At 47.3% G+C, this 12,476-nt stretch overlaps 1 protein-coding gene across 2 annotated transcripts in view; it reads right to left on the reverse strand.

The window, feature by feature from the left end:
* The window catches only part of MAP1B (microtubule associated protein 1B), a 93,017-nt gene that overhangs the window by 15,815 nt on the left and 64,726 nt on the right, over positions 1-12,476 (reverse strand). The window contains exons 1-3 of one of the 2 annotated variants that reach the window (XM_061129581.1): positions 10,789-11,096; positions 7,608-7,690; positions 5,026-5,166 (exon numbers count right to left, since the gene is read on the reverse strand). In XM_061129581.1, the coding sequence (XP_060985564.1) occupies positions 5,026-5,157 (132 nt within the window). In that variant the 5' untranslated portion in view covers positions 5,158-5,166; positions 7,608-7,690; positions 10,789-11,096. Of the gene's footprint in view, positions 1-5,025; positions 5,167-7,607; positions 7,691-10,788; positions 11,097-12,476 lie in introns of those variants that run through there. The other variant, XM_061129580.1, reaches the window with a different exon arrangement.

Below are 12,476 nucleotides of genomic sequence, written 5' to 3' on the forward strand. Positions count from 1 at the left end.
GCAGACTTTCTGCACCGTGATGGTTAGAGCAGTTGGGTATTACATGAGCAAGTAGCCAGATCTGTCCCCCATTTGCTCCTGTTTGAATCCAAGGTGGGATGTTCTGCTACATTCTAACTCCTATTTTTTTCAGGGCAAGCCGGGCCTGAGTGGCTAAAATCAAATTCAGCTGAGAGGTGTGGCAGGTAAAGATATGATCCAGCTGTGTATAGGTGGTATTCGGTCACTGGTTCTTTCTATGTGAAGCAGGTAATCACCAAGCTCAAGGAGAAGGTAAAACGATTTAAGGAATACCTCTGTACCCTTCGGCTTTTCACCTCTACCCAGAGAGCTCCTATGAAACAAAGGAAATGACTCCCAAAGAAAACAAGGCTGCACAGAATTCTTAGGAAGTCAAGGGCCTTAAAAAACAGCCAAGAGGCTGGTGAATGGGAAACTGTGATGTACAGGAGAAAGCACAAAAGAAAGTCAGCAGTGCCCAGAGATAGAAAATCTACTTCTTTTAGAGAAGCAACAGTGCGCTATGCACAAGACAAGAACCCAGCCCATCAAGGAGGAAGAGGAGTAAGTACTATGACCTTGGAGCAGCCCCCAGAACTGACTTCCAGGCCCGTGCCAGCACACACGCCGGCGAGAGGGGGTCCTCAGGGGCAGAGACTGGGTGTCACAAGTGCCCACTCAACCAAGGAACAGATGAGAGCAACGAAGAAGAACCAACAACATGTGGAGTGACCGGGAAACCTGTGAATGTGTCTTAGCCTTGGAAACTGAGGCCTTCTCTGAAAGAATCTGGAAATTATCATAGTAAATGGTAGCTAGTAGAGCCCATTATACCAGAAGTTCCTGAACAGGAGGAAACACATCTTCTCTCTGTATCTCTTTGTTTCCCCAGTATACCATCAGGTTCAGTAGATGCTTGCTGAGCTGTGCTGAACTTGGCCAATTTCAGTACATGCTCTCCTCCTGAAGTGGACATTTGGGAAGTGACCAGAGCCCATGAGTACTTCTCAAGAATACTGATTGCTACCCCCACACCTTGTTCTTACAAAAATGGATGGGAGACAGTACTGGAAGAAATACTGCTCAGGGTAAAGATAGTCCTTTTTGTTAATTGCCTTTTCTAATTAAGTGCAGGCATACTGGAAAAGGAAGGAAGATATAGGAAGTGACTATGCAGATAATATTAATGAAATAAGAGTGTAATTTCTAAACCATACCCTACTAACTACATTTCCTTTTGATTAGATTATATGCTTGGCTAATGAGGAAATACAACAGACAGCATATCTCTGGGATTTAGCAAGATGTTTCAAAGGATCTCTGAACATTGTGACAGTAGCTGAACTTATAGCTGCTGGTTTGTGTCAGCCTGGAAAGGGGTCTGTGATGGGCTCATTTATGTCCTGTTGGTACTGACCTGAATGAAAATGGTGGAGGCAGGCTTATCAGATCTGTGGATAGCATGAAAACAGGAGGCCTTGGAAATGTGGGATGGCAGAATTAAGACATTTAGAAAAGCTCTTGACATTGGAGTGATGATGCCTAAGTCAGCTCTTAACAGAGGCATTCTAAGGGATAAATGTAAAGTCCAGTAAACCAGCTGGGAAAGTAGGATTGGGAGAGGGGGTGTGTATCAACAACATCCATAGAAAATACTCAGAGATTTTAGTTGACAGTGAAGTGCCTTTATCATAAGGCTTAAAGAAGCTTAAATTTCAAGTCTCCTCAGTGGTCTGGTCCCCTCCCAAAGTCCTGTACTTAATTGTTTATCAATAATTTTCTTCTTTTTCTTAAAAGGAGCGCCCCCCCCAAAATTATGTTAATTATAGAGCTCCTCAGAGCCCTCCTTCATTAACATTTAATGGTGGATGGTGATGGTCAAAAGTTACTTTTAGACTTATTGAAGATTATATTGAAAACTATAGAAGTCACTAACTCTCACAATCCTAACCTGGTCAGTGACCCCAGAAGTTTGGTATCCAGTGAGTCATAACGTTTTAGAGAAGCTGGACCAAAAACAAACAAATTAAAATTGCTGGTTCCTTCTCCTTGGACACACCCTCTGAATGCTAGACCTGGGCCCCTTTCTCTGCTAACACATTTCTCCCTTTAGATTATGTCATCTGCTTTCTAACGTGCTGGTGGCTTCCACGTTAACATCGCCAGCCCACTCTCCATCCCCTAAGCTCTGGACCCTGCATGTGATTGTCTGGTAACGCCTAGGCACTGAGACATGGCCAAGGCTGAGCTCCTGAATTTCATGCATCTCCACCCCTGTGCCTGCTTCCTACCAGTGGACAGTGGTCAGAGAATGTAAGGACTTTTAATATCTTGGTTTATGAAGAACACTGAGTAGAACTGAGAATGATAAACCTGCAGGGGGAAAAAAATTGGCAGTAAAGGGCGTCTAAGATCTAAGCCACTGTCAGGTGGAAAAGGGATCACATTCCTTCCTTGAAGATAGGATGAGACATATAAGGAAAAACTTCCCAACAGAGAGACTGAAAAATGTCCCCAGGAGACGGTGACTTCACCAGCCTCAGCTTGAGGGAAGGGATGGATTAGCCAGATGACTATCCTATCTGTAGGTTCTGGTTTTTTAGTTGATCTCCAATGACTAAGACTCCCCAAAGCTGAAGCTTAAAATGTACCGATAATTCTGTTATTCAGCCCATTTATTTTTAGCTATTCTTGGGTTTTTTTTTTTCTTTTTTAATGTGTCATTTTGTTTTTGCCAAATTGTGTTTCTGGTTTCTCTGGAGTGACTAGTATGTTTCAAGGACTAAATAAAAGGAACAAAAGTAGACACCAAACGGCCTTTAAGATCCGTTAGTTACTGAGTCATTCTGGCCTCAAAACCTTTCCCCAAGGCAACAATAAAGATCAGAGCTCTAAAAAGCCGCTAACCATTGGCCTAGTCCCATGGTTTCCAGTCCACTTTGGCTATGGCATCCTTTCTCCAAAGTCCAGAATGCAAAAAAGATAAAGGCCCAGGTGCTCTGGTTGGAACAAGGGAAAGAAAGTAAATTGAACCCTATGTATTTCCCTTTTCCTGTCTTCCCACAGCACCCCAATACCACTGACCTAGTCTATAAGGGAAAATCCTAGCGATCTTTTCATGTGTGTTAAGCAGCAATGTTCACAACACTGTGCCTTATTTAAAGACATTTGGGGTCCAGATGGGTGGGGGTTGTGATGCCTCCAGATTTAAAATTCCAGCAGTGAAAAACCCTTTCCTTTACGTATGTCCTCAATTCTATTTTACTGCCAAAAAGACAAACCTATGACAGGGGTAGACACTAACCTGGAACAGGAATGTAGGAGAGGCACCCATGCGCACATCAACAAGCTGAGGGTGCAGGGCTGAACCCAACATGGGGAAGCCAAGCAATGGCCCACCTGCACGTGGGACTGGGCCCCGGGGCTGGCTCCAGGCCTCTGCAGCCCTCTCTCTTGCCAAGGTGCTGACAGCGTGTGTGACCTCTTAGCTACCAGACAAATCCACAACATGAACCTGGGGACACAATCCTGCAAAAGATTCTGACGTTACGGTGCTCATCCACCCATCTCAAGGCAGTGGGTAGAGTGAGAATTAGTGCCCTGGATTGGGCATCTCAATGCCATGGAACAAGGTTGTGTCGGGCCTTTCCTAGGTGTGGGCACCACAGATACAAGACGATCAAGACACGCAGCCTGAACTCCAGCAGCCCTGGAGGAAGACAGGGGACAGCTCTGCAGAGACACAGGGCACAGGCCTCCCTTGTGAGGTGGTAACGGTGGGACCAGCTCAGGGCGCCCGGGGCCCTTCCTTGCTGTGGGGAGAGCCTGGGCTATCTGCCTTGGGACCCAGATGACATCACAGCTTCTGAAAGCCGGAGCTTCAAATGCCAAGTAAAATGTTCCTTTTTATTCCTCCCCAGTGAGCGGAGCAACACAGTGATGTCATCCCACCAAGTCTTTTTACAAAAAGCCTCCAGGTGAGCCTAATGAAGCTGGGCAGTTTATTTACAGCTCTTGCCAGTGATGGAAAGTACACAGAGGCCTCTCTGTGATTTGCGGGGCCAAGGAAGATTAAATGCAGAAAGACAGATGGCCTTTCCCAACACCCCCGAGACTAAGAGGCCGCCCTCTCAGGAAGTTCTCAGGAAGATGGTTTTAAATAGATGCTGTAACTCCTCCTGTCAGCACGTCCCTCGACCTCTCCCTGTAGAAGTCTGCTATCAGCCACGGGCAGCCCCAGGTGGCTATGCTGACGGCCCCGAGTTGTCACTCTAACTAGGAGACAGAGGTGCATTATTTTGGAAAGAGAAGTTTACCAACCAGATAAAATTCTCAAGCAGAAATAACCAAATTAAAATCTTTGATTTGACCAAATAATACTATCATCCTGTTGGTTTCAATACTTCATCATGTATCACCTTGAGTAAGATATACTCATTAGAAGTGTTAATGATCAGGCTTCAGTCCAACTATTCTAACCCTTTTTCTCTTCGGGCGTGGACGTGTCCTATGGATGCACCCCATTTTCCTACCTGCCTCCTTTCTTGGGCTACTCAAGCAGCCCAAGCTCAAATACTGGGGCCAGGCATTAAAAGTAAGAGAAATCAGAAATAATTTGACCAAGAAAAGTAAGTTACAAGCACTAAAAGAGACCAAGTCAGTTAAATCTTCCCCCTAAAGAGATCTTTGGGGTATTCTCTCAGAAAACAGGCAACCTGGGCCTTCTGGTGGGCTCTGTCATTCCAGGTTCCTCCATCATCTCTGCCATCTGTAAAATGATGACTGTTCCATCCCCCGCCTCCATCGGGCAATCAGAATGGTTCCAATTAATTATAGAGATGAGTGCTCTAAATTCCTCTGGTGATGAGCCACAGGACCTTGTACCACATGGCTTTGCTTATTTCAAAGGAGTAGGACACCCCATCCCCTCCTCCTATCTCCCGTAAATGCTTTCAAAGATCAGCCTAAGGCTACAACAATAACTGAGCAACTGTAAAGCATGGATACTCCCAGACAGGAGCCTACCTCTTGATCGGTGAAAATCTCTATGAAGTTCTGGAAGGAGAAAGAGCCGGACTGGAGAATGAGCTCTCCGGTATTCTCAAAGCACTGCCCCGTCAGCACGAGCAGCTTGTGTCGGGCGGCGTCCGTGATCATTAAGCGCACCTGAAACGAAGCATGGGGAGCACTGAGCCGTGGTGGGCATTGGCCCCCCACCCGCAGGACCGGGCTGGCCCTTGGAGCGCCTCCGGTTCCTAACCAGCAAGAATCACTCACTTCCCGGTCTTCACACCGGCCCGGGGTGTTGGACAGAGCCAGCGACTGCGATCACCAGCTGCCCATGAATGCCCCTTCCAAGTCTGGCTACAGCCGAGACGGGAGCGTTAGCTGGCTCTCCCCTCAGTTTCCGTGTCTTTCCAAAGCAGTCTGCACAGCTGGCCATGGTTCGTTGCACAGCTGTGCCTGCTGGCAGCGTGCAGTCTGCGAGACACGAACATCTCACAGGCTGACTCACCAAGTACAGGGCTGGTCCCCCAACTGCTCCCTCGGGAATCACAGGGCTCCAAGGAGGGTCCCAAGTCAGCCCCTCCCAGCCAGGACCCCTTTCCTGCCAAGAAGACACACAGCTCCAAAAGCAGTCTCCACTGGCATCAGGAGGGTGCCTGATACTGAACTTGAACATAAACAAAAGGCCACCCTGATTGGGAATCTTTTAAACAGACTTGTGAACCGTTTGCACGAAAGGACTCTCTGTTCTTTTAAATGAAAGGGAGCCAGCCTGTCCTTCAGCAGAACCACCGCTCCAAACACCAGGTTATGCGTTCTAAGCCCGACTCAGTTCAGCACAGAGTGGCTGCCAGGCATCATGCGAGGCGCTGGTGGAGGGAATGGACAGTAAACAGGACGTGACCCACTGTCCCCACGAACCCCACAGTCCAAGGGAGTGCACGTGTACCAAAGTCATTGTTCCAGCCCCATCTGCTCCACAGGTGAGCCTGGGTTCTGCAAAGAAATTCCTTATTTTTTCCTTCTCCATTTCTCACAGCTATTCCAGGCGATCTGCCTGTACATATATTCAGCCTCCAGCTTTTTTCCAAGTTGTATCTACTTCCTGATTCTAATAGCCAGGGAGACCACTAGTGCATCATTTGCCTCAATCTTGTACCTTCACAGATTGTCAAAGAGGTCCTGGTCAACCAGAGCAGACGACATGGGATCAAAGCAGGCTATGTGACAACAGCCACAAAGGGCAAACAACCCAAATGTCCATCAACTGATGCATGGATAAATAAACATCGTGTACCCATACACTGGAATAGTATTCTGTCATAAAAGGGAATGAGGTACTGATATAGGCTACACGTGGATGACTCTGGAAAATACTATATTAACTTAAATAAACCCAGCACAAAAGGCCATAGATTGTTGATTCCATAATCTGAAATATTCAGAACAGGAAAATCCATAGAGGTAAAAAGTAGATTAGTGGTTGCCAGAGGTTATGGGGGGATGGTGACTGCTAATGGGCTTGGGATTTTGGGGGTTGGTGGATATGTTCAGGAATTAGATGTTGATGACAGTTTCACAATATTATGAATATACTAAACCCCAATGAACAGCATACTTTAAAGGGATGGATTTTATGGGTGTGAACTGTATCTCAATTTAAAAAAAGAAAACAATCTACAGTCACAGAGATGCTCAGTGTGGGCAGAAGAAATGCCGTGGATAGTGGAGGCACCTGGGTCTGTGGCTATTCTGACATCCAAGAAGCAATTCAACCCTAAAGGTACCAAACTACAGTAAAGACACTGGGAAATGGAGATGCATCAATTCCTCTGGCCTGGGGACCAAAGATTCTTGGTGTTAGCCTAGTTCTGATCTTACAGTAGGCTCTGAAATAGCCAGTTACTCTCTCTGGCAAAAGTTTTATATGGTGGCAATAAAAACAAGAAGAAGAACGGCCAACATTGATGTTTTGGTTGCCGTGTGCCATGCTCTGTTCTGATCACTCGACACGTCTGGACACATCACTAAATGCAAGCGCTATTAGCATCTGCATTTCACAAAGACAGAAACTGAGACAGAGATGGTCAATAACTTGCCCAAGGCTACCTGCTAGTGGGTGGTAGAACCCAGGCAGTCTGGCGGCAGAGCCCATATTCCTGACCACTGTGCTATCCTGCCTTTCAACCGTGACCAGGGGCTGGGCAGGATGTGCTGAGAAAGCTTGCGTCTGAGAAGCCTTTTCTCTCCACACTTGGGTCACAGCCGTCTCAGCCTGAAGGCTTGCGTCTAATCACCCTGCGACATCCCAGCCAGACTCCATAGCAGCAGCACACCCTCTGGGTACCCCCAGCATTCCATACCCCTCACCTCTACAGAACCCTACGGTCTGGCCAGCGTCCTCCACGCTGTCCTTATTGAAAGGGGCAGTCTCAGGTGGTGCTGATGCAGAGAACCAGCCTCCGGCCAGGGCCACAGAAGCACCCCTGGACCCAGAACTTGCTCCCCCGCTCCTTATCCCTCTTCACCAACTGCCCCATCCCCTCTCATCAGCTGGGGCTCCGTCCACTGTGTGAGGCGCCACAGATCCACATGCTTACCTCAGTGCTGACGGCTTCATCTGAGGGGTTGATCAGGACCACTGTTTCTAAAACGTCACTTCGGTGATGAAGGATCTTTTGTCCTGCAGGCACAGAAACACAGACAGAAGAGACCGTTAGCTTTCTCCGGATTAAAACCACCCCGCCTGCCTCTGGGGCAGCAGAGGCATCGCCGCTCAGGGCACCAGGATTCTCCACTGTCCTGGGAAACACAATGGGTGTCACTAAACAAGAGTATAGCCACGGCAGGCTCCTCCCGAGCTGGGTCTGTGTGGTCTGGGGCTCTGCCGGCTCTCACAACCCTCTAGTTGTCAGGCCTGATCGCCAGGCTGCCTGTGTGTGAAGGGCGGGTTTCATCTGAGACAAGGGGTGGATGCCAGGAAAACTCAACGGGGCTCTCCACATCCCCTTTCTCATGGTAATTGGGGATGTTTCTCCATATCAGCCTTTCTTCTGGTGAGAACAGTGCTGAGATTAATTAGGAGCCTTACTGTGAAATGAATGACATCCAGAAACCCAAGCTAACAATTAGCCCAACAAGCAGAATGGCTGTCTGAGGCGGGTTATAGTCTGCTGCAGTATTTATTCATTAATTCACTCCTAGAAAACTACAGGAACTGTGAGCAAATAAAGATGGAAGAACAACTCTCCCTCTGGACAGGGTGGACAAAAAAACAAAGCAAAGTGGATGGAGAACATAAGACCAAGGTGATGGGAGAATGAAGGAGCCTGTCTAAGAAGGGCTGAAATCCTTGCAGGACTTTTGGCTCCACACCCCTGGCTCCCCACATCTGAAAGGTTTTAGGAACAGCATGTGGCTGAAATCCCCTCCAGCAGGGGTGGTCTGGGACCTACGGATGACCTCCTACAAGCCTGTCCTTCCTCAGACAATGAGATGAAAGGGATCAGGTGGATGTGTGGTCAGGGTGGGTGCTATATGCACTGCCAGTGGGTGACGGAGCAGAAGGGTGTCCCTCAGCCAGCCAGCTGGGAGACATGTGGTTGGGAGGGTAGAAAAGCGAGGAAAACAAAACCCTGGGGACGGGAGGAGCTGGAATGGAATCTGAGGGAGACAAACACCAGAGGACAGTATACAAGACAGATGACCAAAGAGCAACGGCTTTCCAGGGAAACATCAACCGTTCTTCATAAAGCTAATATAGAATTTCTGCATGGCCTAACAGTTCCATTTTTCAGTGGATTGACAGTATTAGGTTGGCCAAAAAGTTTGTTTGGATTTTTCTGTACCACCTTATGGGAAATCCCAAATGAACTTTTTGGCCAATCCAATAAGAACTTGAAAAGGCACTTGTATATCGATGTTCATTGCAGCCTTATTCAAGATAGCCAAAAGGTGGGGCCAACGCAAGTGTCCACCGATGGATGACTGGATAAGTAAATTATGGTCTCTCCATTCAATGGAGTATAATTCGGCCATAAAAAGGAATGAAGTTCTGATAGTGGAACCAATATGAACCTTGAAAACATTATGCCAAGTGAAATAGGCCAGACACTAAAGGACAAATAACTGTATGATTCCATTTACATGAACTACCTAGAACAGGCTAATTCACAGAGTCAGAAAATCAGAGATTACCAGAGGAGGTGGGGGATGGGGAGTTACTGCTTAATGGGTACACGTGTCTCTTTGGGGTGATGAAAAAGTTTGGGGAATAGCAATGGTATTGCATAACACTGTGAATGTAATTAATGCCATCTAGAAATGGATAAAATGACATATTTTATATTTTTTATATATTTTACCAGAAATTCTTAAAAAATAATGCAGTGTATCAAAACCATTGAAGAACACACTTTAAAGGGGTGAATTGTATGGTGTATGAATTGAATCTCAACAAAGAGGTTAAGAAAAACAGAAAGCAGCTTTAGTCAGGGCTTTTTTGCTTTATATCATCAAATACCAGAAGTACTACAGAAACAGAACATGTTGAAATACTTAGCACCATCACGCTGACAAGTCCATCCTCCTCCATGGTCTTATCACTGCTAACAGCTAATATTTACCAGTAGACCCCACATTAGAAATGGAAGAAGCCCAAACTAAACAATAATGGTGTCAGGCACTGTCTCAAGCACTTCACAAGTACGAACTCATTTAGTCCTCAGATGAGCTCTGTGACATAGGTACCACGCTTATCTCCTTGTACTGTTGAAGACAATGAAGCCTACAGAACTAGCCCCAAGTCACAGAACTAAGACATGGTCAAGCCGAGCCCTGCATCCAGGCTACAGAGTCCACCGCTTCACTGCGCTGCGGACGAGGGTTTGGAAGAACAGACGTGGCACAGACATTGAATGCCAGGGGAGAGCTTGGCATTCAATGCCAAGGGGGAGATCCAGAGGAATAAAATCAGAGATGTGCTGAAAGAAGCAAGCCTTCAAAAAGCATTAGGAGAAGAATATTGGCCAAAAGAAGGAGGGAAAGGGCAAAGACAGAACACCCACAAAAAAAGAGGGTAAAGTTAAGGAAAAGTATATGATATTTCACTCCAAATGCATGAACATGAAGAAACAATGTCACACAGTTTGAACAGGTGAAGGACAGCCTCAAGAAAAATAATTCAATTAAGCCATGGGAAAGAACATTTGTTTATCATGAATGCTCAAGTCTGTAATTTTCTGGACATGGCTTTCTGGCTTAGTTTTTGCTTTTGACAAGCATGTGCATTTTAAGCTAAAGCAAAAAAACATCAAACTGAATACACAAATCATAAAATGACAACCAGAAAAACATTAAAAACCCTCCTTTTTCCAGGTCCTTCCATCAGTGGCCTCCTTGAAACAAAGACTTCAGGAGCTTTAGGGACACTTAAGTGGAGATAAAACTAGGCAAAAACTTAAGACTAAGGAGAAGTGAATGTTCATCTCCTTGATCAGAATTTTGACTCTTTTCTGCACCCAAAGCCTCAGAAAGCGTGTTGCCAGGGTAGGAGAGTGGCCATGGCTCTGTTCTGCAGGAGCCCATAAAAGCAGATCAAGCAAGGCACCCAGAATCAGCTCCCTCTCCAGAACTCCTCTCTCGCCTAAGCAATCTACACAATACCCAGACCCTGCTGAGCACGCCCTTCCCAGGGCAGGTCCAGGCACAGCCCAGCGCCAACCCCTTCCCCAAACATGCCGTGAGGACCTGATGCTGAGCTCCCCAGAAGCAGGTTCTTACCATCCTCAAGAAGTTCCTCTCCTCGTTCGCTTCATCACTTGCAAACAAAACAAATGCCATGTGACAGCTGCCATTTACCTCTATCGGTCCAAGTCAGTCTGGGGGCCTGTTGGCTCAGGAATTCAACCAAAGACGTTTTTTCTGCCCATCTTTGGAAATACTGACAGCAATGACACAGACATGCACCAAGATGCCATGGCTGCTTCTTCCACAAAAGCCTTTTTATAGGATCAGATTTGAACGAAGGAGGGGATTTAGAGAGAGAAAGCTTCAAGCTCTCATCACGGCCAACTGTTGGCCAGTTTCTCACCCCAGACTGACGACGTAACCGGGGGCCGGGCCTTCCTGGCATCTGGCGAACCCTGGGCCTGCACGAGGGGCCCGTGCCGTGCCCCCACCCCATGCCAGCTCTCCTGGCGGCAGGCAGCTCTGGGCTTAGGCTGCTGGGCTGCTCACAAAGTTGCATATTTGGGGAGTGTTTCACCCTGGGAAACGGGCCAGGCATTCTGAAGGAGAGGCCACCACCCTCGCCTGCAAAGGTCTCATTGAGCTGCTTCAGAAAAGAAGTTCCCAGGAGAGACAGACAGCAGAGTGGCAGCCTCTTTCGGCCCCTGGAGCCGGCATTCTCCAGCAGCGGTTCACAGGGAGACCGTCAGGGGCCTAGATGGATGGTCAGGTCACCTCAGCCCTCGTCTCGGGGAAGCAAAAGCAAGCGTTGGAGATGCACCGATGGGGTCACTTATTACTGTGATAAGGAAAAGTCTTTGAGGGCTCCCCTACGAAACGCAGGGCAATTGTGAAGGCTGCATCCTGGGCGGCAGGGAGGGGCTGTTATGTGACAAAAAGGGGTCTGCTCCACCTTGGAATCGAAAGAGGAAGGCCCATGGAGCCCCAAAGCTGCAGGGCCCTCACACACAACGGGACTTTTGTCTGCGTGCTCCCAAAGGCTCTGCTGAAACTCAGTAAGCCTGTATGTTTCAGTTATTGCTGGGCCTTTTTTTAATTACTGAAATTTTGACTGATTAACTCTATGTCTTTTAAGGATGGGCTGTTTCAGTGGTTTGCATTTGACTATATCCAGGTGATGCTGAAATCTTTGAAAGTAAAACATCATTTTCTAGGTATATAACTTTTAGGATGCTTATAGGGTCTTGTCTCCACAGACACAGACACAGACACACACACACACACACACACACACACACACACACAGAGGCTCTCTCCTGGTTTCAGAAAGGGCCGACGATGGCTAAATTTAAAAAGACACGTACTATCTATTGAGGCACAGCCATAAGCAAGCCCCATAAAACCCAAGAGCCCTCTCACCCGCACACAGCTGGCCCTTCTCTCCCACACACGTCAAATGTCGGCCCCAAAACAGTGGCTGAGGAGGCTGCAGCATCCCTGACGCCAGAGCAACACCAGCAACGGTCTCAGCAGCTGCTTAAAGAAACAGCCGAGCACAAAGGATGGCGTGCGGTCCAAGCTGCAGGAGCACTGAGGGAGGGGGAAACCCTTGTCAAAGTAACAACTCGCAATGCTGAAACCTCTCAAACTGTCTCTAAGAGGATGACAACTGCATGTCTTGAGGATGACTCTGTCATTTCCATCTCCATTAAAGATCACAAAGCAGAACCTTATCCCGACAACTTGCTTTTCCGAGAAAATGAACATATGCAAACATAAGA

The sequence above is a fragment of the Dama dama genome, chromosome 25 (assembly GCF_033118175.1).
Source record: "Dama dama isolate Ldn47 chromosome 25, ASM3311817v1, whole genome shotgun sequence".
Classification (NCBI taxonomy): domain Eukaryota; kingdom Metazoa; phylum Chordata; class Mammalia; order Artiodactyla; family Cervidae; genus Dama; species Dama dama.